Source organism: Anneissia japonica, unplaced genomic scaffold, assembly GCF_011630105.1.
Source record: "Anneissia japonica isolate Jap-2015-1 unplaced genomic scaffold, ASM1163010v1 scaffold2392_len1475705_cov187, whole genome shotgun sequence".
Classification (NCBI taxonomy): domain Eukaryota; kingdom Metazoa; phylum Echinodermata; class Crinoidea; order Comatulida; family Comatulidae; genus Anneissia; species Anneissia japonica.
Window position 1 is genome coordinate 234,777 of NW_022751777.1, and position 27,925 is coordinate 262,701.

At 33.3% G+C, this 27,925-nt stretch overlaps 1 protein-coding gene across 41 annotated transcripts in view; it reads right to left on the bottom strand.

Annotated features, from left to right (window-relative positions):
* Nucleotides 1-27,925, bottom strand: part of LOC117121821 (ankyrin-3-like) — a 136,233-nt gene that overhangs the window by 24,694 nt on the left and 83,614 nt on the right. For 29 of the 41 annotated variants that reach the window (XM_033267152.1, XM_033267186.1, XM_033267167.1 and 26 more), the window contains 21 exons: nucleotides 26,710-26,867; nucleotides 26,197-26,396; nucleotides 25,847-26,051; nucleotides 25,424-25,523; nucleotides 24,763-24,994; nucleotides 23,827-24,078; nucleotides 22,293-22,340; nucleotides 19,511-19,534; nucleotides 18,770-18,787; nucleotides 17,591-17,617; nucleotides 16,963-17,019; nucleotides 14,990-15,068; nucleotides 14,424-14,627; nucleotides 13,950-14,087; nucleotides 13,536-13,588; nucleotides 11,066-11,116; nucleotides 10,471-10,533; nucleotides 10,130-10,186; nucleotides 9,884-9,931; nucleotides 9,619-9,711; nucleotides 8,996-9,058 (listed from right to left, as the gene is read on the bottom strand). In XM_033267152.1, coding sequence (XP_033123043.1) covers nucleotides 8,996-9,058; nucleotides 9,619-9,711; nucleotides 9,884-9,931; nucleotides 10,130-10,186; nucleotides 10,471-10,533; nucleotides 11,066-11,116; nucleotides 13,536-13,588; nucleotides 13,950-14,087; nucleotides 14,424-14,627; nucleotides 14,990-15,068; nucleotides 16,963-17,019; nucleotides 17,591-17,617; nucleotides 18,770-18,787; nucleotides 19,511-19,534; nucleotides 22,293-22,340; nucleotides 23,827-24,078; nucleotides 24,763-24,994; nucleotides 25,424-25,523; nucleotides 25,847-26,051; nucleotides 26,197-26,396; nucleotides 26,710-26,867 — 2,170 coding nt within the window. Of the gene's footprint in view, nucleotides 1-4,899; nucleotides 8,580-8,995; nucleotides 9,059-9,618; nucleotides 9,712-9,883; nucleotides 9,932-10,129; nucleotides 10,187-10,470; nucleotides 10,534-11,065; nucleotides 11,117-13,535; nucleotides 13,589-13,949; nucleotides 14,088-14,423; nucleotides 14,628-14,989; nucleotides 15,069-16,962; nucleotides 17,020-17,590; nucleotides 17,618-18,769; nucleotides 18,788-19,510; nucleotides 19,535-22,292; nucleotides 22,341-23,826; nucleotides 24,079-24,762; nucleotides 24,995-25,423; nucleotides 25,524-25,846; nucleotides 26,052-26,196; nucleotides 26,397-26,709; nucleotides 26,868-27,925 lie in introns of all 41 variants that reach the window. The other 12 variants (XR_004447634.1, XM_033267155.1, XM_033267147.1 and 9 more) reach the window with 12 other exon arrangements.

Here is a 27,925-nt window from a genome sequence, read left to right on the forward strand (position 1 = left end):
GGCAGGGTTAGAAAGTTCATCACCGAGTTCTATTTTTGGTGCATCTATCACTTCATCGACTAACTCATGCTCACTAGTTAAGCTATCAATATCAACAGATACCTTTTTCCCCTTTTCATGACATTCATCTACTTGAAGTAATTCATCACCATCATCAAAAGGTTCAACATGGCCAGGATGTTGGTCAATGGCAGGGTTAGGGAGTTCATCACAAACTCCTATTTTTGGTGCATCTATCACTTCATTAGCTAACTCATGCTCACTAGATAAGCTTTCTATATCTGATAAGTGAACTTCCTCACTTTGATCCTGCATTATAGCAGAGAGATTCACTAATGCTTCAGTATGGGAAACAGCATTACTCTCATTGTTATCTTCTATGTAGTCAGTGTTTATAACTTTCACAGTCTCAATTCTTTGCTCAGTGACATCTTCAATAACCACTTCATCTAAAACATACGTCTGTCCTTCATTAGCCTCATATTCATGAGTGTCATCATCTGAAAAGGTCTCCAAACACTTAGCAAAGTCTGAAATTCTTGTTGTCTTCTCTTGGGAAATGTGTTCAAAATCTGGCACTCCTTTTTCACTTACATTTTCTATCATCTGCTCTTTTTCAATTTCATCCTTAGTTATCAAAATTTCAGCATCAACAGTATCATTCATCCCCACTTTAATACCACTTTCCTCTTGCTCAAAAATTTGATCTTCTCTCTTAACTGTGTCTGGGTATTGTTTATCCTCAAGATTTGGCAAATCAACTTCATCCTGACAAACAGCTTCAATAACACTCTCTGTCACTAATTCATCCTCTGGTTTTTGTTCAACTATCTTGTTATTTTCAACAACCTCTTCTTCAACTACTACAGCTTCAACTTCCTTTTCAACAGCTACAAAACCAACTTCTTCAGAGTTAAGATATTGTTCATTATTAGATTTCTCAACATCGTCTTCAAATGATACAGCTTTATGCTCCTCTTCAAAAATTCTGTCATCAACTTTGTCAGATTCTTTTTCAACACCAATTAGAGCATTAATCTCACCGCTTACATTTTCAACCTCTTCATTCTCATGATACTGATTTTCAGATTCAACAAATTCCTCTTGAACATCTACAGCAGCCTCCTCTTTTTCTACCACTACATAATCAACTTCTTCAGGATACTGATCTTTCTTAGAATCTAAATTCTCTTCAACAGCTGCACCAACAACCTCTTTTTTGGCAATTTCATCCTCAACATCTTCACATTCTAGATACTCATCTTGTTCAGATTCCACAAACACATGTTCAACAGATGTAGCATCAACCTCCTTTTCAACTGTTTCATCATCAAGCTCTCCAGATTCTGGATACTGATCATCCTCGGATTTCATTAACTCTTCAACAACTGCATTATTAACCTCCTTTTCAAAAGTTACACTGTCAACCTCTACTGATTCTGGATATTGATCTTGTTCAGATTCCACAGACACTTGTTCAACAGATGTAGCATCAATTTCTTTTCCATCTGTTACATCATCAACATCCCCTGACTCTGGATATTTATCATCCTCAGATTTCACGAACTCCTCTTCAACAACTGCATCATCAACCTCCTTTTCAACAGTTACACTATCAATCTCATCTAATTCTGGATATTGCTCTTGTTCAGATTCCACAAACACTTGTTCAACAGATGTAGCATCAATTTCTTGTTTAACTGTTACATCAACCTCTTCTGATTCTGGATATTGATCATCCTCTGATTTCATAAACTCTTCTACAACAACTATAGCATCAACCTCCTTTTCAATAGTTACACTCTCAACCTCTTTACATTCTGGATATTGATCTTGTTTAGATTCCATAAACACTTGTTCAACAGATGTACCATCAATTTCTTCTGATTCTGGATATTGATCATCAAATTTCATGAACTCTTCTTCAACAGCTGCAGCATCAAGCTCCTTTTCAACAGTTGCATCTGCAACCTCTTTACATTCTGGATATTGATCTTGTTCAGATTCCACAAACACCTGTTCAGCAGATGTACCATCAATTTCTTTTTCACCTGTTATATTATCATCCTCTCCTGATTCTAGATGTTGATCATCCTTAGATTTCAATAATTCTTCTTCAACAACTGCATCATCAACCTCCTTTTCAACTGTTACATTCTTAACCTCTTCACATTCTGGATAATCATCTTGTTCAGATTCCACAAACACCTGTTTAACAGATGTAGCATCAATTTCTTTTTCAACTGTTACATCATCAGCCTCTTCTGATTCCGGATATTGAATATCCGCACATTTAATGAACTCTTCTTCGCCAACAACCTCCTTTTCAACAGTTACGTCCACAATGTCTTCACATGCAGGATACTGATCTTGTTCAAATTCCACTAACAGCTGTTCAACAGATGTAGCATCCCTTTCTTTTTCATCTGTTATATCATCAACCTCTCCTGATTCTAGATGTTTATGATCCTTACATTTCATTAATTCTTCTTCAACAGCTGCAGCATCAATCTTCCTTTCAACAGTTACATTCTCAACCTCTTCACTTTCTGGATATTGATCTTGCTCAGATTCAACAAAAACTTGTTCAACAGTTGTAGCATCAATTTCTTGTTTACCTGCTATATCATCAACCTCTGATGATTCTAGATGTTGATAATCCTTAGATTTCAATAATTCTTCTTCAACAACTGCAGCATCAACCTCCTTTTCACCTGTTACATCCATAACCTCTTCACATTCTGGATAATGATCTTGTTCAGATTCCACAAACACCTTTTCAACAGATGTAGCATCAATTTCTTTTTCACCTGTTATATTATCATCCTCTCCTGATTCTAGATGTGGATCATCCTTAGATTTAAATAATTCTTCTTCATCAACTGCAGCATCAACCTCCTTTTCAACCGTTACATCCTTAACCTCTTCACATTCTGGATAATCATCTTGTTCAGATTCCACAAACACCTGTTTAACAGATGTAGCATCAATTTCTTTTTCAACTGTTACATCATCAGTCTCTTCTGATTCCGGATATTGAATATCCTCACATTTTATGAACTCTTCTTCGTCAACAACCTCTTTTTCAACAGTTACGTCCACAATGTCTTCACATGCAGGATACTGATCTTGTTCAGATTCCACTAACAGCTGTTCAACACTTTCTTTTTCATCTGTTATATCATCAACCTCTCCTGATTCTAGATGTTTATGATCCTTACATTTCATTAATTCTTCTTCAACAGCTGCAGCATCAACCTTCCTTTCAACAGTTACATTCTTAACCTCTTCACTTTCTGGATATTGATCTTGCTCAGATTCAACAAAAACTTGTTCAACAGTTGTAGCATCAATTTCTTGTTTACCTGCTATATCATCAACCTCTGATGATTCTAGATGTTGATCATCCTTAGATTTCAATAATTCTTCTTCAACAACTGCAGCATCAACCTCCTTTTCAACCGTTACATCCATAACCTCTTCACACTCTGGATAATGATCTTGTTCAGATTCCACAAACACCTGTTTAACAGATGTAGCATCAATTTCTTTTTCAACTGTTACATCATCAGCCTCTTCTAATTCCGGATATTGAATATCCTCACATTTTATGAACTCTTCTTCGTCAACAACCTCCTTTTCAACAGTTACATCCACAATGTCTTCACATGCAGGATACTGATTTTGGTCAGATTCCACTAACACCTGTTCGACAAATGTAGCAGATGTGTATAAGAGACAGCATCTTGTTCAGATTCCACAAACACATGTTCAACAGATGTAGCATCAACCTCCTTTTCAACTGTTTCATCATCAAGCTCTCCAGATTCTGGATACTGATCATCCTCGGATTTCATTAACTCTTCAACAACTGCATTATTAACCTCCTTTTCAAAAGTTACACTGTCAACCTCTACTGATTCTGGATATTGATCTTGTTCAGATTCCACAGACACTTGTTCAACAGATGTAGCATCAATTTCTTTTCCAACTGTTACATCAACATCCCCCGACTCCTGTCTCTTATACACATCTAGATGTGTATAAGAGACAGATCAATATCAACAGATACCTTTTTCCCCTTTTCATGACATTCATCTACTTGAAGTAATTCATCACCATCATCAAAAGGTTCAACATGGCCAGGATGTTGGTCAATGGCAGGGTTAGGGAGTTCATCACAAACTCCTATTTTTGGTGCATCTATCACTTCATCAGCTAACTCATGCTCACTAGTTAAGCTTTCTATATCTGATAAGTGAACTTCCTCACTTTGATCCTGCATTATAGCAGAGAGATTCACTAATGCTTCAGTATGGGATATCCTCACATTTTATGAACTCTTCTTCGTCAACAACCTCCTTTTCAACAGTTACATCCACAATGTCTTCACATGCAGGATACTGATTTTGTTCAGATTCCACTAACACCTGCTCGACAAATGTAGCATCAATTTCATTTTCATCTGTTATATCATCAACCTCTCCTGATCCTAGATGTTTATGATCCTCATATTTCAATAATTCTTCTTCAACAGCTGCAGTTCTTTCAACAGTTACATCCTCAACCTGTGCACTTTCTGGATATTGATCTTGCTCAGATTCAACAAAAACTTGTTCAAAAGTTGTAGCATCAATTTCTTTTTCACCTGTTATATCATCAACCTCTGATGATTCTAGATGTTGATCATCCTTAGATTTCAATAATTCTTCTTCAACAACTGCAGCATCAACCTCTTTTTCAACCGTTACATCTATAACCTCTTCACATTCTGGATAATGATCTTGTTCAGATTCCACAAACACCTGTTTAACAGATGTAGCATGCATTTCTTTTTTAACTGTTACATCATCAACCGCTCCTGATTCTGGACATTGATCATCCTCAAATTTCATGAACCCCACTTCATCATCAACCTCCTTTTCAATAGTTACATCCACTAACAGCTGTTCAACAGCTTTAGCATCAACCTCTTTTTTAACTGTGACATTATCAACATGACTTGATTCAGGATATAGATCATCCTCAGATTCCATGAACTCTTTTTCAACAACTGCATCATCAACCTCTTTTTCAACAGTTACACTCTTAATCTCTTCTGTTTCTGGATATTGATCTTGTTCTGATTCCACAAACACTTGTTCAACAAATGTAGCACTTTCTTGTTCAACTGTTACATTATCAACCTCTCCTGATTCTGGATATTGATCATCCTCATATTTCATGAACTGCTCTTCAACTGCAACATCAACCTCTTTTTCAACAGTTACATCCTCAACCTCTTCACATTCTGGATACTGATCTTGTTCAGATTCCATGAACACAAATTTAGCATCAATTTCTTTATCAACTGCTACATCATCAACCTTTCCTCCTGATTCTGGATGTTGATCATCCTCAGATTTCATGAACCCTTCTTTAACAACTACATCAACAACCACAAAATCTTCTTTCTCAACTGCAGTATGAATCTCCTTTACACCAGTTACACCATCTATCCCCTCAGATTCTGGATATTGATCCCACTCAGATTGTATAAACTCTTCTTCAACACCTACAGCATCAAACTCCTTTTCAGCAGATATATCATCAATCTCTTTAGGATACCGATCCTTCTCAGATTCCAAAAATTCTTCTTCATTAGCTGAGGCATCAACATCACTTTCAACAGTAAAAACATTAGCCTCTTCAGACTCAGCATATTCATCTTTTTCAAATTCCAAAAACTCTTTCTCAACAACTGTAGCATCAACCTTCTTTACAATAGTCACATCATGAATCTCTTTAGATTCTGGATATTCAAGTTTTTCAACAGTTTCATCAACATCAATTTTAGCATCATCCTCACTTTTTTTTATTTCCTCGTATACAGCACTATCAACTTCCACTGACTCGGGGTACTGTTCTAAATCCTGATTAGGCAATTCATCTTGTGCCTGAGAAACCATATTGATAATAGGTTCTTTTATATCAACAGCCTGGTCATCTATGGAAGGGTGCTCATCTTTAATGGAAGTTCTATCAGTAGCTACATCAGAATTGTCACCTTCCACTGATTCCAGCTGCAGTTCTAGGTCACTATTTTCAATACCAATTTTTGTGATAGTCTGTGTCACACATTCATCTGTATCTCTAACTTCATGATCGACTGATTCAGAGACATGCTTCATGATTGGCAATATATTTCCATCGTCATCTGTCATGGAACTCTCAATGAAGCTTTCCTTCTTGATATTAATATTAGACTTAGCAACATTCTCTTTAAAACTATCTGAGGTAATATCACTTTCAAAGGTTCTTACATCACTTTCAGAAATAGATTTATGAGAAAACTTGGAAATATTAGTTTGTGACGCCACTAAAAAGTGTTCTGTTGTTGTTTGAACTTTGCTGGTTTCTCCAACTGTGCAGATAGATTCTTCAGACTGATCTGTTCTTTGGCCTTCATATGCTTCAGGGGATAGAATTGCAAGCTCAACTTCTTTACTATCACTAGATTTTGTTTCCTGTCTTTCTTCAAAGCCTACATTGGAACTGATGGCACTTTCTTTGGTCTTTGTCATTAAAGGAATTTCAGAATTTTCAATCGTTTGAGTAGAAATTCGCTCATCAGAATCACATTTAAAATCTGAAGTAGCCTGAAAATCCGACCTTACAATAGTAGTTTCTGAATATTCTATTTTTTCAGTTGAAATTCGTTTGTTAGTCAGAATATCTTTTGTAGCCTGAATATCATCCTGAGTTTTCTGCTCTGGCTCAATCTCTTTATGAGGAATGTCCTCCCCTTTTATAGTCATACCATCATCAGTTCCAACAGAGTAGTCTTGATTTTTAACATCAGTGACTTCTGCAGAAGCTGAACTTGCAATATCTATTTTATCTTCTGGGCTAGAGAGAGCCATTGGGCCAGCACGAAAAACAGAATTAACATTTTCATCAACTGAGCTTTGCTTTGCAATGATAGACTCTTCAATAACATGTCTTTTTCTCATATCAACTAATGGACTTTTTGGTGATGCCTCCTCAGGTTTAGAGGCAATCATTTGCTCTTCAAATGTACAAGCCTCTTTAACTAGACTTTGCTTATAAACAATTGAGCTTCCAATATTTTCAGCCTGAGCATTTTCAGAACCTCTAACTTCTGTTTCTTTGCAACTATCTATTGGAGCAGCAACTGTGTCTACATCTTTGTCTAAGGATGTTGGTTTTGAGGTAGAAGAAACCAAATTCCTATAATCATCAATTGTGTCTTGCTGGGGCATCATAACATGTGTAACTACTTCCATTTGTTTCCCATCAACTTGTTGTGGTGTCAACTCTTTTGTATCTGCTTTTATCTCTTCCTCTTTTCTACTGATTAAAACCTCATCCAAGACTGTTTCTTCTGTTGAGCTTAACAAAACTTTTGAAGCACTTTCAACATCATCATTAGCAAAGGATTTCCTAGCAGCAACAGTTGGATTAATTTGTCGAGTTGAAACAGAATCCAATTTTTTTACCTTTGGTAACTTAGGTTTAATTTTCTTGCCAGAACGATCAACGTCTTCCAATTTGGGTTCAAATAGTGCTTTCAGTTTACCAACATTAGGCCTAGAAAAAGACATAGGATAGGGCTCTTTCACTTCAGCATCCTCTAACACCACTTTGCTTTCATCCACAAATAATTCTGCTTTTCCAGAACCAAGCCTGTTAATTGAAGCCTCATCTTCTGGGCTAGACAAGGGAGTTGGACGGAATGCTGCACTAATACTTTCATCAATTGACTGCTGTTTAACTGTAATCTCCTCCTCAACAGCTTTTCCTTTTTTCAAAAAGTCTTTTTGCCAACATGGGCTAAAATCCTTGGGGGCATCTTCCTCTACTTTTGTCACTGAAGCAAAATCAGATTGATCTTTAAGGTTTATCTTACTAAATTTATGATCCTGGCCATCGCCTTCTGATTCAAATTGAGGAATATCTTCAACATCCTCAAGTGTTGACTGATCTTCAACATCCTCAACCGTTGACTCAGAGCGGCCATCAGCAGAATGTGGCTCTGAACTAACAATAGACACAGTTCTGTCTTCTCTAGAGCAACTAACAGAGGTATCTTCAGAATAATCAACAGACCATGCACTTTCACTATATTCAGATCTCAAATTGGTAGTCTCTCTATTAAAATTCTCATTCTCAAAATCTATTTGGATTCTTTTCTCACCAGGTTGTTTCTTTGTCATTGAGCTCACAATTTCTTTGTCTTCTTTCTCAAATTTCTCTGACACATCTTGCACAACATCATCAGAACTAACTGACTTTGTAAATGAGTGTGATGTTGGTGAATAATCATGTGATAGATCCTCATGTTTTAACTGTTCTGGTGATAATTGTCTGTCACTGGGAGACCTATTGGACTCCTTATAAGATTCTTTTTCAATTGGGGACCGATACTCTTGAGCAGCCTTTTCCTCTCCTGGAGAAGGCAGGTCTAAGGCCAAATTGTGTTCCTGCCTTATTGATGCAGTAAAATCAGATTCGTTTTTGCTTGGGAAGTCCTGCACTTTTTCTGATCTGACCATCTGTGTCTTAAAGGATTCCTGATTCTTTTGTCCACAAAAGCAGCATCGAAGAAATGAATTATTTATGTGTTAACAACCCACATCAATATAAAAAAAATTGGATTGGTTACAAACAGCAGTTATTGGTTATTAACAACAGTTATTCATATCATAAAAACATTAGTTTTCAAGTTTAAACTTTCATAAAATGTGTTACGATTCAGAAGAAACAGCCAGTTGTTAATGCTTATATTTACACGCTTTGTACAATTAACCACATATTAAATGGTTATCAAAGATGTTAAAAAAAAAAAAAACCTTTAATCAAAGTTAGAACTGCCCAATAACTTACATGTCTAACCATTTCTGCCAGACCAAAGGACCAACAGCTTGTTTACATTTTGCTATTAATATTGTATTGTATCATTTTGTGTTTTGATTTGATTTGAAAATGTTCATACCTCGGCAATAACTATTTCTGAAGACTTTGGTTCTTCTTGCTGATCAGTTTCTAATATTTCTTCCTAAAAAAAAAATCAAATATTAATAATATAATAACCATTTTAGGCAAAGTTGACTATAATGGAACTTTTCAGAGTTTCAATTAAAATAACTACTAACCAATCACTAACCAATCAACACAGGGCCAGGAAAACACATGTGTTATCTGACAAACACATGCATGTATGAGTTTATTTTTGCGAGACCTTTGCAACAACATCCAAATTTCGGGGCTTAGCGGAAACGTCCACTATGTTTGTTTGGGTTGGAAGCTAAAACGCAAGGATAACCTCTTTTGGCGGCCCGTTGGGCGGAGGTAGAAATCGTTGCCACCCATAAGATACAAACAAGTAGGCATAAAGAAATTAAAAAAATAATATAAGACACAAAAGCACAGAATCGCATGACCGGACTCTGATTAGTGATAAAGTTTCCATCATTAGCCGAAAAAGAAGAGCACTGTGTACGCCTGGATTTACTTAGCTAAAGAGTGTGTACTGTGTATTTGCCTCACTTTTGCTACGCGAGCACTCTATCTTGTATTTCTAGTACCTTTGCCATATGCATATTGAATGTCACTCACCTCCTGTGCTTCTACAACTGTCTCAAACTCTGGTTCAAAAACCATTTCTTGTCTCTCTTCTTCATGTTTTTCCCAAATTTCTTCTTTGATTTCCTGAAGAAATGCATAATATAGTCATAATACAAGGTGACACGAGAATTTTTTTTTTTTGTTTGCTATTATGAATTACTAATTCATTATGACCATGCACAATATCATCACATTACCTCCACCACCATCATAATACAATCAAGGTTATTCATTTGCAAAAATTAAAATAACTTACTTCATATATTTCTGCAGGTGTCATTTCATCAAGCTCATCAATCTGCTCCTATAAAAGAAAACATGAATATGTTAAGAGCTGCAGTATGTTATTTTATTTTAATTCCTTATTTAACTTTCTTCTGCTGTTGTAAAGTCTATTGAGACTTTTGTAAAATGTACTAAGCGTGACACTATCATTTTCATTATTTGTAGGTTACAGCAGTATGATACATGTAACAATCTTGTTATCGCTAGATCAACTTACAGGAGCATAGGGTTCTGTCAGTGCCTCTTGCATGTCACGATCGGTGTACAGTTCATCCTATAAAAATGACAACAAAATTTGTTCATAAAAAAAATAATTTAGGCATTGGTTACTACATCACTTCTTTTTAGATGTTCAAACTACTTACGGCTTACAGTTTCACAGCTATAATACTTACTTAAAATAAAATATAGATTTATCAGACCAAGCAAAATTTGTGAAAAGAACTGTTATCATTACTGTATTGTAATAGTAGACATGCTTTCTATAGGGATTATTATGTTGTACAATGGTGGACTATAAAATAAATGACCTTTGGCCTCATAGAGTTTGTGTAGTACCTGAGTATCTAAAGCATGCTTTGGTTTAGAATCCTCTTGGAGCAGCTTCTGTTCAGTAGCCTCCTAAAATTTAAATGGCATTATTTATGAATGGTATAAAATGACACAGGAATAACAAATATTCTGTATATATTATAACAAGTTGAACTCTGTTCTCATACAATACAAATAATATTTCACAAATTGCCTTGGGAAAAACATTGGATTTATATAAAACATCACAACAGTTTAAAAACATCTGAGCTAACTGATAAATATTCATGTTTATACAAAGCAGTATATATCTGCAATCTGCGTCATAATTTTGTATAACTAACAAGGCTACACAACTATTTTTATCTGTTATGAAAGATACAAAAATGTTATAATGATAATCACTAAAAATTGGAACCATTCAAGTATTGTATTATGATAAGTTTTTTAAAAAAGGAAATAATATTGTTATAGTGGGATTTTAATAAGTGAAGATACTTGTTATCATGTCACAATATTTTAAAATAAATTGTTCATTTAAACTAAGCTGCTAATAGTCTTGTAAGATTAGGCTAAAGTTCAAAGTCTGCATAAGTAGGCTAACGATCAGAAATGTAAATACCTGCGAGAGGGCAGCATCACGATTTAAGTCCGTCTCAGTCACCTCCTCCTGCTTTGAATGTTAGTAAATGGAAGAAAGAAAGAATGGATAGGCAGAGAAAGAGAGAGAGACGATGAATATTCATTAGAATTACAGACCCATAGAAAACCAGAGATGGAAGAATGTGTGATTGAAGCTACTAAACAAAAACTAATTACTTTTAAACTTAATTACATTTATCAGGCAAGGGTATTGGTCCAATTCTGCTATGAAATTTTTGGTTACATTGAGCAAACATACGGCATGGATTACATAAACTTCAAGAATTTTAAATATGGGAGGAAATACAAATATAAAGAAATATAAGAAAAACTAGATTAAATAAAGAGGCAAACAGATTTAATTTTGTTTTACTGTACATCCTTGTCCAACAGCAAGTCTCATTACTAATGGGTTGGAATAGATGCTTTGTGAACTAAGCATAAGGATCAGACAATAGAGGTAATGGATATGAACCAAGGAGCCTGGGATTGAAAGGACTGGTCCCTAACCAACATTCATAATTTGAATTTCTATTAGCCAAAAAGTGTAAAAGTTTTAATTAAATAATAAACACTAATTTAAGGATCAGATTAAATCACTCAAAATAAATTAGTCTAATAAAAAAGTTCAATCTTTAATTTCATATCAATTAATCCATAATAAAAGAGATTAAAAATGATACATCCATTCATTTTCAAATAATTGCATTCTGTAGTTTTTAATGATTACAAAAATAACACTAAGTCTACGAAAATGTTGCAAATTATAAAGGTGCCAACATGCATGGCCACATCTAAAGGTGGAAACATCTACAAAAAAATTGATTCAATTTGAGAAATTTGTGTTTAGAAATTAGTTGATGAGCCAGTTTGGACAACATGTTACAAAATGCAATATTTATGCGAAGATATGTTTAGTCATAAGTAACTTCAGTATTTAGAATTAGTCTTATTTATAGCATTTTATGACATTCACATTAAACACTTCAATTACAAACTGATAATTTGAGGTTTTCAAAGATTTAAACCAAGACTCTTCGTAGGAATTGAACCCAGGAACCTGGGATAGGGAGGTAAACACCTTCAATTCAAACCACAGCCACATCCTCCAAAATGTACGGCTATATTTTGAACAGTCAATTTCAATAAAATTTCTGAAATAGTCCATTATTATTTTTGTTATTGGTGAAACATGGTAACACCAGATACAGGAGCAGGAGCATGCAATCAGGAAAACCACAAATATCATTCTACTTCTACTACACATAGCTACAACTATACTACCAGCTAACAGAGGAATGAAATCATAAAAAAATAAAAATAAAAAAATAAAGAAATACTGGGAGAGCAAGAGGAAAACGAGAGTAGAAAATGAAGTTGATTTAATTGAAAATGTGATAGCTGATTGAACAATAGGAAAAGATTTGGAATACAGATTAACATTATATTAAGTTGCAAAAGCTAAAGGTAGATTTTTGATAAAATGAATATTGATAAAAAATATATAAAACTAAGAATTGCAAAAGCAAGATGTTAAGAATATGGGTATGAGGTAACCCAAGAAGATAATAGAAGCATATTACTATATTGTGTGTAATATGTAGAATGTTTATAAATATCTTTAATGGTGTGAAATGGTAAATAAATAAACAAAAACATAATTTACAACAGAGAGGATGAAAAGGAAATATGTAGAACATAGAGAATATAAGATAAATCACAAACCAACTTGTATCGAGAAAGATGCAGATAAGTTAAAATCAAATAAAAGTCACTGATCTTGGCAAAAGTTAGTTTATGCCAGAAAAATGGATGTGCAGCACACAAAATGTAAAAAAAAAATCTTGGTGAGAAAAAAATTGTACAACACAAAAATATTAATCTATTAATCACAAACTGAATATAAATTAATATAAATGAAAAGAAATGTAAAACATGATTTAAAAAATTGTTTTCATGTTTTTATGAATGGTACTAGAGGGAACTAGAGGGAAGGGGAAGGAATGGCAAATGGGTGGATAATAATGCTGGTATTTTCTGTTGTACTGTATAACTGATCACACTTCTACCTACAGCCTCATACTCTTCACTTTTGCTCAAAATCAGAGCCAAATTCAACACAACGTGAACTTTATCAACAACTGCGAAAAACCTCCACTACTCCGAGAACCACTTCATCAGTTCACACAACATGCTAATTAAAAAATCTTGTTAATTACAATTAAGGTTCATTAGCATGAAGGAATTCGGTCATTATCTCAGCTCCAACTGACAGATAACCAAACAAGATACGACACATTACTTCACTACATCAACACTAAAAATAAAACAAATGTTTTTAGAGAGTAATGATTTTCACATAAATAACACAACATGCTAGACTATTAAGAAGACTAAGACACAATCAGAATTGGATTGTCAATTGAGTGGAAGAAGGGGTTGGTCATTACCCCATTCATGATGTCATCTTGTGCAGCAGCTTCATTTTCTTCTGTAAATTTATCTAAAAACAAAGGAAACAAATAAAAATCTTAATTATCAAGACACCATATAAGAAAATTAATATTACCCAGTATATTAAAGATACATACAAATTTAGAAAATCCTTTAAAAATCATTAAATTACTCATTTTAAGATAAAAAACTTAACTTCAAATAAGATATGTATCAAAATCATTAGGTTATCACTTATTTACAAAATTAACTATTAAAATCATAAAATTCATAACTAGTCAATTTTAGAATAAGAATAGAAGGATTGGTATTATAATGAATTGATATGGAAAATATTTTGTTGCATATAAATAAATAAAGTAAATAAACTATTGAATTTTAGTGTTAAAACAATATAAGAAATTACTCACTTGTTTCCTCTTCTGGTGAACTCCTTTCCTTCTCTTCCTCTTGCTCAATTGTGACATCAAGTGAGATGAATTCACCCAAACATTCATCAGCAATCTCACCTCGTCCAATTGCTTGCAATGCAGCCTCCAATTTTTCACCTAAAATATACAAAAATATTTTAATATTTTCATCTGGCCCATTCTTCCTGGTTTATTATCGATTAAAACGCTATAACAAAAATTGTTCTCTTTAGAATAGTTAGTTAGGAAGGGACACAAAAAGAGAAGCTTGTATCAATAGAGGGGTAATGTAGCGACAAACAAGACGTTTGTTGGTTGTAGAGAGACTGACAAGACCCTCCTTTATTATGTGGGTGACAGAGAGAAGAATTGTCTCATGTTGGTCTTTGGGAACATAACAGACATATATACATATATCAAAGTACAGTATATTATACTTTAAATTCATTAGGAACATTTGTGTTTAGAACTTACATGTTGCTTCAGGTCCACTCTTCTCTGACCAATTATGAAGCATGACGAATGCCTGCTCAGAAATTACATCGTTCTCATTCTCAATTGTCTGGAGGTCTTTCTCTAACACCTTGAGTTCTCTGCCAAGCCTTTGCCAATCTGTGCCTATCCTTTTAGCAACATCCATTAGTCTAAGCTCTGCTCTCATATGTGAACTTGTTGGGCCTTTTGTAAAAACATTGCATTAAGTTAGAAGATTGTATTTTGTAACAATATTCTCCAGGCATATTCATTGCAATGTTCAGACCTTTATTAAAACTTAGTCGGTAGTTCAACCAGGCCAGCTGATCAGTAGGGCCATCTTGACAACAAACAAACAAGACATTTTGGGTTTTTCAGTGCAAAACACCAAGGATAACCCTTGAATGCCCAAAGACTTTCCCAGTGTGCCTTAATGGTGGTGAACTGGCTAATAACTATGCAATTTTAAGCTACAATTTCAACATACATACTGTACAATGGTTTATGTAAGTTATATATAATATTTCCAAATTATTTTTTCAATTAATTTTTTTATTGTAACTTACTCATGACTGGGTCTTGTAAGAATGAATACTTTTTCCTCTCTGCTATTGAAGCAAAATTTAAATTTTTTGCAGCGGCCTCCTAAAAAACACATATTGTGAAAATGAATTTTGATGCAACAATATTAAACAATACAATAAAAAAATAATAGATGAATACATTTTATAATCTAAATAAACACAATGTTTTGACAAAAGGTTTTATCTATGCTTTTGCAAACACAATACATAACAGTACGCAAACAATTAATCACTGGTGTAACCTACCAGGTTTCAGTGAAAAACATTTACTTTATATTGTGATAAGACATAAAAAATGCACACATATATATTGGCATGGAACCAATTGTAAAGCACACAAAACAATTTATTAGTATTAGTTATTAACACAAATTAGTTTTTTGTTGTTGGTTAAATATATTAATATGTTCATTGCCACTTATTGGAATGACAATAGCTTTTTTAAATCAATATATTTACACAATCTTTTTTCTTTCTCTTCAAATAGTTTAAATGTTTATCAATTTACAGATATGATGATATTGACTTAATGATGCCAAGCAAATATGATGTAAAGCTACAATGCTGTAATGATTTTTTCCTATTACTTATAAATAAGGATGTATGCTAACAGAAAACATAAATCTGTAGTTAAGTGTAAAGTGAAATAACTGGTAAACAATTTATTAGGATTTTAAAACAGATTAATAATTTGTATTAACTTCAATCATAATATGCATTTCAAATATTATAATGGTTTTGTATTAAAATGATAATGATTTTTTTTATTTCCATTTCCAGTACAACATATTTTACCAGAAATACATTTGAGTAGCATAATCCAATATAGTCAGGGGCGGATCCAGAGATGTCCAACAGGAGGGGCCGAAAGGGGGTGGGAAGGCGATCGAGACAACACTATTCTGGGGGCCCGGGGGCATGCCTCCGCAAAATCTTTGTATTCTAGACACCCAAAAATAACATTTGAGGCTTTTTGGACTATCATTTTTTTCTTTTTCTTTTTTTCCCCCTTTTTTTACTTCCAAAAAGGGGGGTGGGGGGGGCAGGTCGGCCCCCCTCCCCCCACAAATCCGCCCTTGATATTATTATAGAGTTTTATGCACTGTTTTTCAAATAGTGCTAGAATGTAATGAAAGGAAATAATAATATTGGCTTAGAAGAAAAAAGCACAATCAATGCACACTTGCACTGCATTAACTTTGAACTGTTGCTTATAAAACAATTTGTATTAGTACAGCAGTAGACAAAATATTAAACAACATTTACACAATTATAACAAAAAGTGTTATATAACTTCACTGGTGGTATAAAGTATGTGAGATTCACACAAGTGCAAATTGAAATAAATAATAAAGGCATTAAAGCAACTGAATAAAAACAATGAGAATCTGGGCATTATAACTGACACTCAATGAATAAAAAAAAACTTTAAAAATACATCTTGAAGGAAACTGAAATAAACTAATTTGTAATACTGAGAAAAAGTGGTGGATAAACACACTGACTAACAGAGGAAATGATTTGTGAATGGACTATGGAAGGTCCACATAATTGTGTATACTACCAGTTTAAAATTTTAAAACAAGGATACCTCCTTGCATGGGCCTTCTTGCTCAAAATTAACATTTTGTAATTCCATGCTATATCGACAGATACTGGCACATAATAACTGCTCATATAATGATGATAAAGTCAGCGTATTAAATTTTAGAAAAAATGTAGTTGAAATTCTACATGGTGATGTATACGGTGATACAATTATTTTACAGATATAACTATGATACTTCTGTATACACAAGGACACAGCTAACAAATAGGAATATATAAATAATGAAAGTAACTTGTAACAACTGGGAGTACAGTATATGGTATAAGTAAAAGCTGGTATTGTCTGTATCACTATATTTTACTGACACAATGCTACCAAAGTGTACCACATGAATTCTGTGTTTTACCTGATTTAAAAGGAACTCATCACTCTCATCAACCTGAGTGATGGTGTAGATGTTTCGCTGTCATTACACAAAAAAATGAAATAAACAATTTAAATATCAAAAAAATTGTAGAAAAGCCAACTCCAGTTTTTTCTGTAAAAATAAACTTCAGTACAGTCTGCCAGTGAGAAATTAAGTTACAATTAAACTAATATTATTTTTATTTAGTTATTGACGAGTCTTGATGAAAGTGGTGGGAATGTTGTAATGATGAAATAAATATTAACACTATGAAAATATAAATAACAATCTATAGTACAAACAAATAAATGTGGTACTGGTCATTTGAAGAGCACAAATCAGTGGTGGATCCAGGAATTTATAATAGAGGGGGCTCAGGGAGGGACTTTCACAGATAGAGGGTGGGTGTACCACCTCAGGACCACCATGGGTGGAGATGAGGTAAGAACATTTATGATTATGTCACATCTAGATGGCCGGAAATGGCACTCTAAGACTTTAAAAATTTGATAATAATTTATTCTTTTTATATCCATTTTTTAAATTTTTCAAAATTTAGATGGAGCCAGGGCCAGCTGTGCCCTCTTTGAATCTGTCACTGCAAATGGATGTTTATACAAGGGCATACCTGTGATAAAACTCCTAGTTGCTCCTTCTGTTAAGCGGACAAAAGTACCAAAGAAAGGAAATGATTATACATTAGACAAAATAGAGACAACATCCTAAATCAACAAACAAAACTATCACATCAATGAGATAACAGAAACAAATTTTCCCATCCTTCTGGTATAACATACAATTCTGCCACAAACTGATTGAAAACTGATAGCTAGAGAACACAAAGCATTGGATTGCATAACTTCAACAAACACTCATTTCCTGTACAAACAATAAACAAAAAATATATACAAAGCTAACAATAAACACATACAATGCTAATAAATAAAAAAAAACAAACCCTGAATACATTTAGAATCCATTCCAATGATACACTCAAAATGTAATTGAAGAAAATTCTGAGATTACAATATCAAACTTAAAGGGAAAGAACTATATAACTAAAATGGAGCTACAAGACGTATCAGACAAGGGTCAAGCTGTTAGGTTTACTTGAGAAAAAAGAAAATTCTTCTAAGAGAATACATATAAGTAAATTAACTGAATTTGTATAAAATTTAATAATGGTAATACCTGCAGTTATAGAAAATCATAGCAGAACATAAAAACCATATCGATGTTATGACCAAACCATGAGCAAAAAGCAGGCCATATTGAATATTTAGAACTTAAACATCCTAATAATCACTTCAGGGTACAAACACAAACTATGAAATCGCAGCTCCGGTGTTTAGCACATAGTATTTGTCGGACACTATGTGCAACATGCAGATTGGCACTTGAAATGCATAATATTATAAATATATTTTAGGGTTTTTTTTCACAATCTGATAAAATAACCTCAAAATGGATTAAGGAAATAAACTAAATTTGAGAAAATATAAAGTTTCAATTGGATGCAATTTTATAATGACTATACTGTAATTATAAGGAAACTATAGAACATGTATAAATCATATCTGTGTTAATGACCATAAATCTGGAGCGAAAAGCAGACCATGTTAAATAAAGAACAACATTCCTAGCATTAAAGAGGCACAATTAGTGACGCCAAAAAAAAAAAAAACAGTGACAATACTCAATAAAATAAGATTCTAAAACTGATATTAAAATCATATCTAGGGGAAAATGCATTAGGGAGGCAGCACACATACACAATCCGGTATACTCATTCGCCTCAAACCATTACCTCTTCAAATAGCTCCCTCTGGATTTCATGGAGTAGAAAAAAATTGAGAATAAACACCCTTGAAAATATACCTTAGTGATCATTGGAATGGTTTACAAATTAAAACAGCAATTTATAAAAGAAAATAAGACGTTTTTAATATAATTATTTCAAGCACTAATTATGGAAACACAATTACACACCATTATTTAAAATAATTTCCTTAAATTAGGATAATAATTTCAGTCAAGATTATAGTGTGATGTTACCGTAAAAAAAATAGAGAGGCTTTGCATTCAAATTTGCAATATTGAATATACAAATTAGCACGATTGTAGCAAGAACGCAATGCCACGCACAACAGATCGTTTTTAATGACGATCCCTTCCGACTGCCAAAAACAGTCAGAAGACAGCGTGGAGTCGTCTAACGCTGAGAGGGAGAGGAGATAGATTCGTCGGTTGAAGATCATTCGACTATCGTTGGCGAAGTGCCCGGCTTAACCGACAAAAAAAAAAAAAAATCTGTGTACAGTTACACCCAGCTTTAGAATGCGCATTTGTTATATACAAACCCTCTCTAAGGATTCAGTTGCATATACATTTCTCCAGTTTGTAGTTATGAATATTCAACAGGGTTAACTCAAATTTCTCCTTAGTAGGTATAGGTATTTTGTGTTAGGAAATTTAGTAAACCAAACAACAAAAATTAACATAAAAACAAAAACACAAAACAATTGGTTAAAATGAAAAATGAATTTACCTCGCCCTTTTCCATTCTGTATTCCTGCATTAAGTAATTAGCAAAAAAAATGGTTACAAAAAATGGGTTAGTTTACTAGAATTTAATGAGCTACATATATGCCAACTACCACAACCATTTTGGTAGCCTACAAAATGGATGAATTAGAGAAATTATCTATCATACCCACAAGGCAATACTGTATGAACAAATAAGAAATAATTAAATATGTCAAAAGTTATTATTATTAATCTAAGTAATCTAGTAATCTACAATATTATTTAAATAATATAACAATAATGAAGCAGAATAAAATATCATTAGTACTTTAACAATAAAAATTATCACCATCCACACTGCGTCCATCTCCCACCACCATTAGCATTCAAAGACAGGAAGAGAACACTACTAGAGCCTAGCTATTGCTACAGTGCTGCTACTCCAAGTGGATGATGTGCAGTGGATGAAGGGCATAAGTGGAACACACACTATTATATTACATTAGCAGCACACTACCAATCACTTTAATTACTAAATTAATTAATCATTTAACATTATCATTTTTTCCCAATCATAAAACCACAGATGGGCAAAGTGTGGCCCGTCAGCTATTTTTTTGTAACCTGCTTCATTGAATAAAAAACCCTATGTTTGAGGCATGCCAATCAAAATTGGCTAGAAAACACCTTGTTTTTTACGGTCTGACACCAATCATATGTAAAAAGTAACATTAAAACTGAGAATAAAGTGGTGTAAAAGCAGTGCTTGGAGGTTTTTGGAAGCTCACTGGAAACATCAAGTTTGTGTGTGGCCCTCGGTGTTAAATCAAAAATTCACTTTGGCCCTCCGACCGATTTTTATGCCAACCAGTGGCCTGCATTAAACCAGTCCCAGCAATCAATCAAAACTGCTTTTTCTATATATTCAAGCTATAATTAAATAAGTGTGTTGTAATTTTTTTTCTATATTGTGTAATAATGAGGGGAAAGTGCATATTTGTGTTCTGGCTAAAGTTTCTATTCTCTTTTCAAGCAAGCAAATATCTTGAAATGCCAAATAAGTATATTGATAATAATAATAATTAATCTATTGACTGATCAGTCAATGCAAAAACCACATATTACAAATTAAAATATCACAAAATCCATAACGATATAAATAATAAAAGCAATACATTCACAACAAAATAGTACAACAGCAAATAATCAAATTTTGTAATAATGTGACGAATTCAAAGTGAGAGAAAAAGCCAAATAAACCAATTCATCTGAAAGACTCAAAGCTACTTTTAAGTGTAAATAAATTTTGCGAACATGCAAAAAATATGTTTCAAAGGTGATGATGAATTCTATGTGCGCAAGTATTGAAAGAAGTAAGATTCCTAAATCATATGCCTTAACTACTGTACTTGCAATGGAAAATGAAATCATCAATAGACCTGCCAAGGAAAGGGAAAGAAATGGCAAACCAAATGGATGGGGAGGGGGACACATGTCTTAACTACATTTGTTTGAAGGTCCCTTAGAGGTAAGACATTGTGAAGGTACAGGTCACTGTGTAGCTCTCCCACAAGTTCATTTGGCAGCCCAAGTTTATGCACTACAGTAAATAAAAAATGAACAAGACTTACACATACAGCAGAATACATACAGACAATAACACTTCCTAAATGCCTATCTTTAAACCTCTTGTCAATTAATCAATGTTTTTGATATGTTAATGTCATATAGTAATTGCTTAATTAATAATTAATATGCTGTGATTGCACTAGATAAGAATTTAATATGCAAATAAACTATGAAATTGTTGCAGGTAACTTGTTGCTTATTTAACTTAAGACATTTATTTTAGCTTTCGATGTCCAGCAGATTATGTGCTGCAGTTACGGTAGATTTCACTAAGGTGCACTATGTTACCCCATATAATTATTTAAACAAACTTTGATAGGTTTGGATTTCCTAATGTCATCATTTTATGTTTGTGTGCTGTTTGTATTTCAACAAAAATTTGATGTTTCTTTTGTGAAAAAGAGGATAGGAGGGGATGGGACAAGGAGAGGGGATGGAAAAGACGGTGGAGAAAAAGATGAAGTTTAGAATTTTTTGAATCAAGTAGTAAATTTGTACTACCCATTACCCTAAAAATTGTGCGTATAAACTAGACAATAAAAATAACAAACTAAGTTTATAAAGTCAATATTATCAAAATACAGTACACTCAACGTTAATAACAAATCTATTTTTTCAGATTTAGATCTTGAAGTGAAACAAAACATGTAGAAAATCAAAATATATACAGGCAGTAATTCCTTTCTACAACAAAAGCACAGTTGCACTAAAGGGGTTTAATCACTTCAGTTACTTTTTTATGCATTTTGATCAACAGAAGATGCCTAGTACATATTGTACAATGTAATGTTATTGAAATGCTATGGCAGTGAAATAACACCTTTTGAATTTATACTTTTGATAAAAATCAGAAATCCAATTCATGTATGAGGAATATTATGCCTGTATATATGTAAAAATTAACTGCTAGGTAATATAGAGGTATATACTAAAATAAGAGTAAGAGTATATAAAAGAATAATTTTCATACCAAATCAGCAACACACATAATTATTCATGCTCTTAGAATTTGACGCATACCGTTACGCTTAAAAAAATTATAACTTAAAGTTGAAAAAATACTACATTTATAAAGACCTCAAACTCGAAAAGCGAGCAATATCAAATTTGCAAAACATTCAAACATTAGACAGAACATTCATACAATCTTGGGGTCAGGGTCAAAGTTCACAAACCTCTTCATCCTCACTGGACTCTGATTCCGATTCACTTTCTTTTTTGACCTTTTTTAGAAGGATGCAAAGGTTAAGAAGAAAGAGTTTACAATTTATTAGCTAAAAGATTAGACAATGGTTACAAGATAATTAGAAAAAGTAAGACAAAAAGTAATATCATCCTTTAACTCATGACCTTAAATTATGCAAATATATGCAGATATATTCAAGGACGGAGTAAAAGGATGAAATAATTAATCTGATCTATTAAAAAATAGATAAAAATATTTTTTTTTAAATATATATTTAGAGTAGAATTACTACTTAAAAATAAGATGAACTAAGCAGCCATTGTGCAAAGCAGTGTGTTAGCAGCCTAAAATTAACATATAAAAATGTTTGTATGAATCATTTGTGGTATGAAATATGCCCTCATGAGGTGAAATTGCTCAGGACTTCCACATTACCATGGTCCTTGTGAGGCATTGTTTGTGAATGTGGTTCAAATACAGAGGAGCTAGAACACTGGAGTGAATATTAATTTGGAAATTCAATATTCAAAAAAGCCTTATTTTATACATTTTTCGAAAACAATGTATAGAAAAAGTTTCATACTTGAATATTAAAGCGAGCATTCAGCTATACTGCCACAATGTGCCGCTTCTCCAGCCCGTCCCGGCACCATAATACGGGCGCCATAGCATAGTCATGTGACCACTTTGGGAGTGAAAACACACAAATGCTCTAGTATCCTTTAATAACTGTGTTCAAACCACATTTCGATGCTTCTTATTGATTTATTCAACTAAATGTATGTGTGAAGATGTATGAAATGATAATAACTCATTTATCATGTGCATCTAGTATTCTCAGATTCACTCTTTAGGAGAGAGTATCACTCACTCTAAAAAAAAAAAAAAAAAAAAAACCCTTAAAAATAAAAAATTTAACAATAATTATAACTATAAATAAACCAATAGTTATATTATTACATATAATAGTAAATATATATCAATAATTTATAAGTAAAAATGCAATACATTAATAAAAACAATAATAAATAATGACTATATAATAGTAAATAAATAAAAATAATAATATTAATAGCAACTAACACTAACAACAACTATATTATAATAATATAATAATAATATAATTTCTATATAATAATACAGATAACATTATTAAAAAAATAAATATGTAACAACAGCAGCAAAGGAAACTCAATGTTCCCAGTATTGCTGTAGCACTAGTTCTGTAGTCCATGTTTTCAAATCCCACATTGAAGTGTCGTAAAGTACATGGAAATCTACCAATTATCAAATCTACAATATTTTTTTAAATATTATAACTCTTGCTAACAACAAGCAAGAAAGCAAGCAAAGCTTATATATTTGTTTTCCATCAGAAATATTGTTCAGATTATTTTGATTAATACTAACTATACTAAGATTTCTAATACGTTAACTTGAAGTAGATTAGCAATTAATTATAGCGAATTAACAATATTATTTACATTAAAAACAAATACTACAAAATAATTTTAAGCTCTTACCTTGACGTATTCAGGCATTGTTACATTTAGGTTGCACATAGCTTTTTGTGGTGGCATTCCTTTTGTCACTTTCGGTTCACGCATGAAGGACAAACGACCACAAGCTTCTTGTGACTGATCACGTACACGTACAAAGAATGTCATACGATTGTCGTGGAAGGCGTGGAATGACATGTTTAGTTGGTCACCAGATTTCTGGACAGGCAGAAGGTTGCCCGCTAGTTCGATGTAAACTGGCCGGCCTTCCAAAACCTGGAACAGAATTTGGTTATGTTAGAATCAACAGACACAAAAACAAAAAAAAATGGAAAGGGGTTGGGATGGAAAGTCCAATACATATGCAAGATATGGTATAAATCCCATCATCATAAAAATTCTCCTCTTAACACATTGTACTTTGCAAAGCATGATTTTATATTCTAGTTATAATTATCATTGGCAAGATATTTACCATTATCACCGACAATTTTGACACTAAGATTCTCATTCATACATTTGTTTTTACATATTTTTTTTGTTCTTCTATCAGTACTTTTTTCACTGGTAAAGGTCACAGCCAATACCACAGTGATGGAGCAGTGGTATCTCGCCAGTAGACGTCAGGGTGAGGGGGAATTGCTACCCAGTTGAATACACATGGACCCCATCATCCAACGCCATGAAAAGGTTGTTAGACTAAGATTATTAATTTGTCATCCCAAAAAATAAATTGTGATTACCAATCCCTAATATTGCAGATATAAAGATTCTCCACTTTAACCCCACCAGAGATATTTTTCTGGAACAACTGAAGCTCTAAGAGGCCCTTGGTCAAAAACCCTTCCTTCTTGGACCCCCTGTGAGCAAATTTCTTGAGCCACCAATGTGATGAAGTGCTTAAAATCTTCATTTTACATTGCTTTGAAACTGCAGAGTAATGTGAATATAAATACCTACCTCAACTTCTTTGCTTCTTGCTACTTCAGTAAAATGTTCTTGATTTTCAAAGTGTCCCCTATCGATTCTGTCGTCTGTTGAGCAGAATACACGTACGCGGGATTCTAGTGGGTCGTGGGTTTTTGCAAAGACGGCGAAGCGACTCATGAATGGCACAGAACGAAGTTCTTGATACAGTTCTCTAGAGAATGTGCTTGCCTGGTCTATCTCCTTGCAATCCATTAACCAAAACCTGGCAAAAATCATCATTTCTGTTATCATTATAACTATTTATACACTATTTAAAGCAGGTGATCCCGTGTATCCTAGATAGTAGGTTGATATGCAGAAGTCGTATTAAATAAATGAAAATAATGTGATGCTTAATGAACTAAGGCTCATTACAAAGCTAAGTGAGTGGATAAGTTTTTTTGCAGTCATGAGAAAAACATCTTGTGCAAGATTTGAACCCAGTGCACTGGAGTGGAAGGCAATCCTCTTAACCACCAAGCTACATCACCACTATATTATTGTTATTAGTATGACTGTATTACTACTATTATCGCTAATATTATGATTAATTATTGTTATCAACTTTATAAGATCAATACCTTTTTCTTCATCCTGAATTTGTCCCCTTTATAGGAGCGCTCTACTATAGTAAAATGCATTTATCACTTACCTTGCTGACACAGTTGTTGTGAATGATACACAGCAGTCCTGGGAAAATGAGAGGGGAGTTGACCCTGTGATGTCTTCCCACTGGGCAGGTGCAGTTCCACCTGTCGATAAAGAATTGTCTGACAATGAGGGCAGTGCTTCTTTTCTACTTTAAAAATGTACATTTTTTAAAGTAAATTTGCTATTATTAATACTGTACTAATTTCTTGCGCTTAGCCAACATACAAAATTTCCTCTTGACAAATACTGCTTCTCAGTTAATGTCAGTATTTTAGATTTAGAATTCAAATTTATCAGCATCATAATTAACTATTATATGAACATTCATATAACAATTGTAATATTTAGGTAATTATTAATATGAATATTCATTTAATCTTATAAATATTGATATTATTATCCTATGAATATTTATTATCTTCACCTGTGATACTGCATAGAAGACGGAGAGTTGGAGAGTCACTTCCGTATCCATTAGCCATGCCTTGGTTATATGCTGTTGGCACCGGAATCGTTACAGTGATCGGCTTATGAAATTTGCGGCGCCTTGGCTCAATGGTCACTATTGGACTGACCATCACACGGTTACCAAGTACCTTCTTCACAACCTCATGGGGCACTGGTTGTACCTGTGAATCAAAATATGTTAATGAAAAATATAGTCATCATATTTCACTGTTTAATATGTATAGAAAAAATATGTGATTACTAATGCAGTAAGTAATAATTAATATTTATATATTTAAATACATAATAGTTCGGATTTTATGTTACCTGTAGTCCAACTTTGATTTTCTTAGTGAGTGTTCCCATTGGGAAACTAGCAGTGACCTTGGGTTCAACGAGTGACCTCAGTTCACCACCGTTTGTTCCAATTGAATTAGTCTCCTGGTTAATACGCGAGATGATGGCAAAGTATTGTGGGAAGTCCTTTGTTAGAATCCGGCACACTCGTTTGCTATCTATGTTGTTATCTGTGAAGGCAGAAGTTCAAATATTATTTTCAACTCTCAATCAGTCTTGCAAGTAAGTCTCAGAGAAAAAACATCTTTGTTTGATGGTTAAGTCTCAGATGAAATGCTTGATTATATAATTCTCCCTCATTTTTGAGAGCCCTGTAATTCTGAGATAGTTATGGTGGATGGGAACCTTAGATTTTTCCACCTAGTCTAAAGCTAAACCTGATGGAACTTCACCCACCTTAAACAATGTTATTTCACCCACCCACCTTTAAAATGATAAATTAAATGATATTAAAACACCCAACAAAACAAGGATTTGACTTACCTTCTCCTTTGTAGCCATCCAATGCCTTGGCAACCTCTTCCTCAGTGGCATTCAGAGAATGCTCCTTCCAGTTCTCACCAGTATCGCTGCGCAGCACAACAATCTCCCGTTGACCATTCCTCAACGAAGCAAAGTGTGGCACCTCCAGCAACACCGGTCTAAGAGCAATACAAATACAATCATAATGCAATTAACAATAATTTCTTCGTCCTTAGCTAATTAAACACACAAATAAATTTTGAGAAATAAGCTAAAAGTCTTGAAACTGCGTTAAAGGTAATTCATTGAATTTAACCTATCTAGAAGATAGTTAACATGTTTTGCTTTAAAATTATTTAGCAAAATCATAAAATTAAAAAATATAACATAATATTAAACACACGTGTGTATTTAACATTTGTGGTCCTTATGTCTCACACAGGATTTGAACCCAGGACTCTGGTATTGGAAGGCCAGCATCTTAACCACCAAACTGCTGGAAAACACAATACAAGTCTCCCTCTAATTAAAGACCTTCCAATTAATGACCACCTCCAATTAAAGACCACTTTTCCATGGTCCCACACCAACAAAGGTTTTTAATTTTTATTATTCTAATTAGAGACCAAAGCTTCTATAAGACCATGAAAACCCCGGTCCAAAATGGTCCTTAATTGGAGGGAAACATGTATATATTATAATTTATACAACTATAAAAATATGGCATTTGTTTCACAAATACAAAATACCACACCTAACAAACATGATTATAACAATCAATTTGTAATTAAATGTGCAAAATAGAAAAATGATTACAATACAAAAATTAACAATCCAAAGGGTAATGATTAAAAACCTGAAATACAAAATATGGGCGACATCAGATTAAAATTGGGGTTGATACAAAAAAATTGTGTTTACTATAACAATAACATCACTACAAATAATAATAAAATATACATTATTATCATAAATTATAGCAATAACTATATGATATATTAGTTCATTCCATTAGTAATCAAGCTAAAATAAAAACGAATATTTTCTCTTTCAGTACATGAAACAAAACAAACTAAAGTTCACTTGTCTTTCAGTGGACATAAACAGTTTATGTTTTCCCTTTGTCTGTAATAAATACCGTAAATGCTTGAATAAGCTTAGTCGAGAGTATGTATTTCCCTGGTTGTAATGAAACAGGGTTTAAAATACAATGTACAGTGTTAAGAATTAAGTTGAA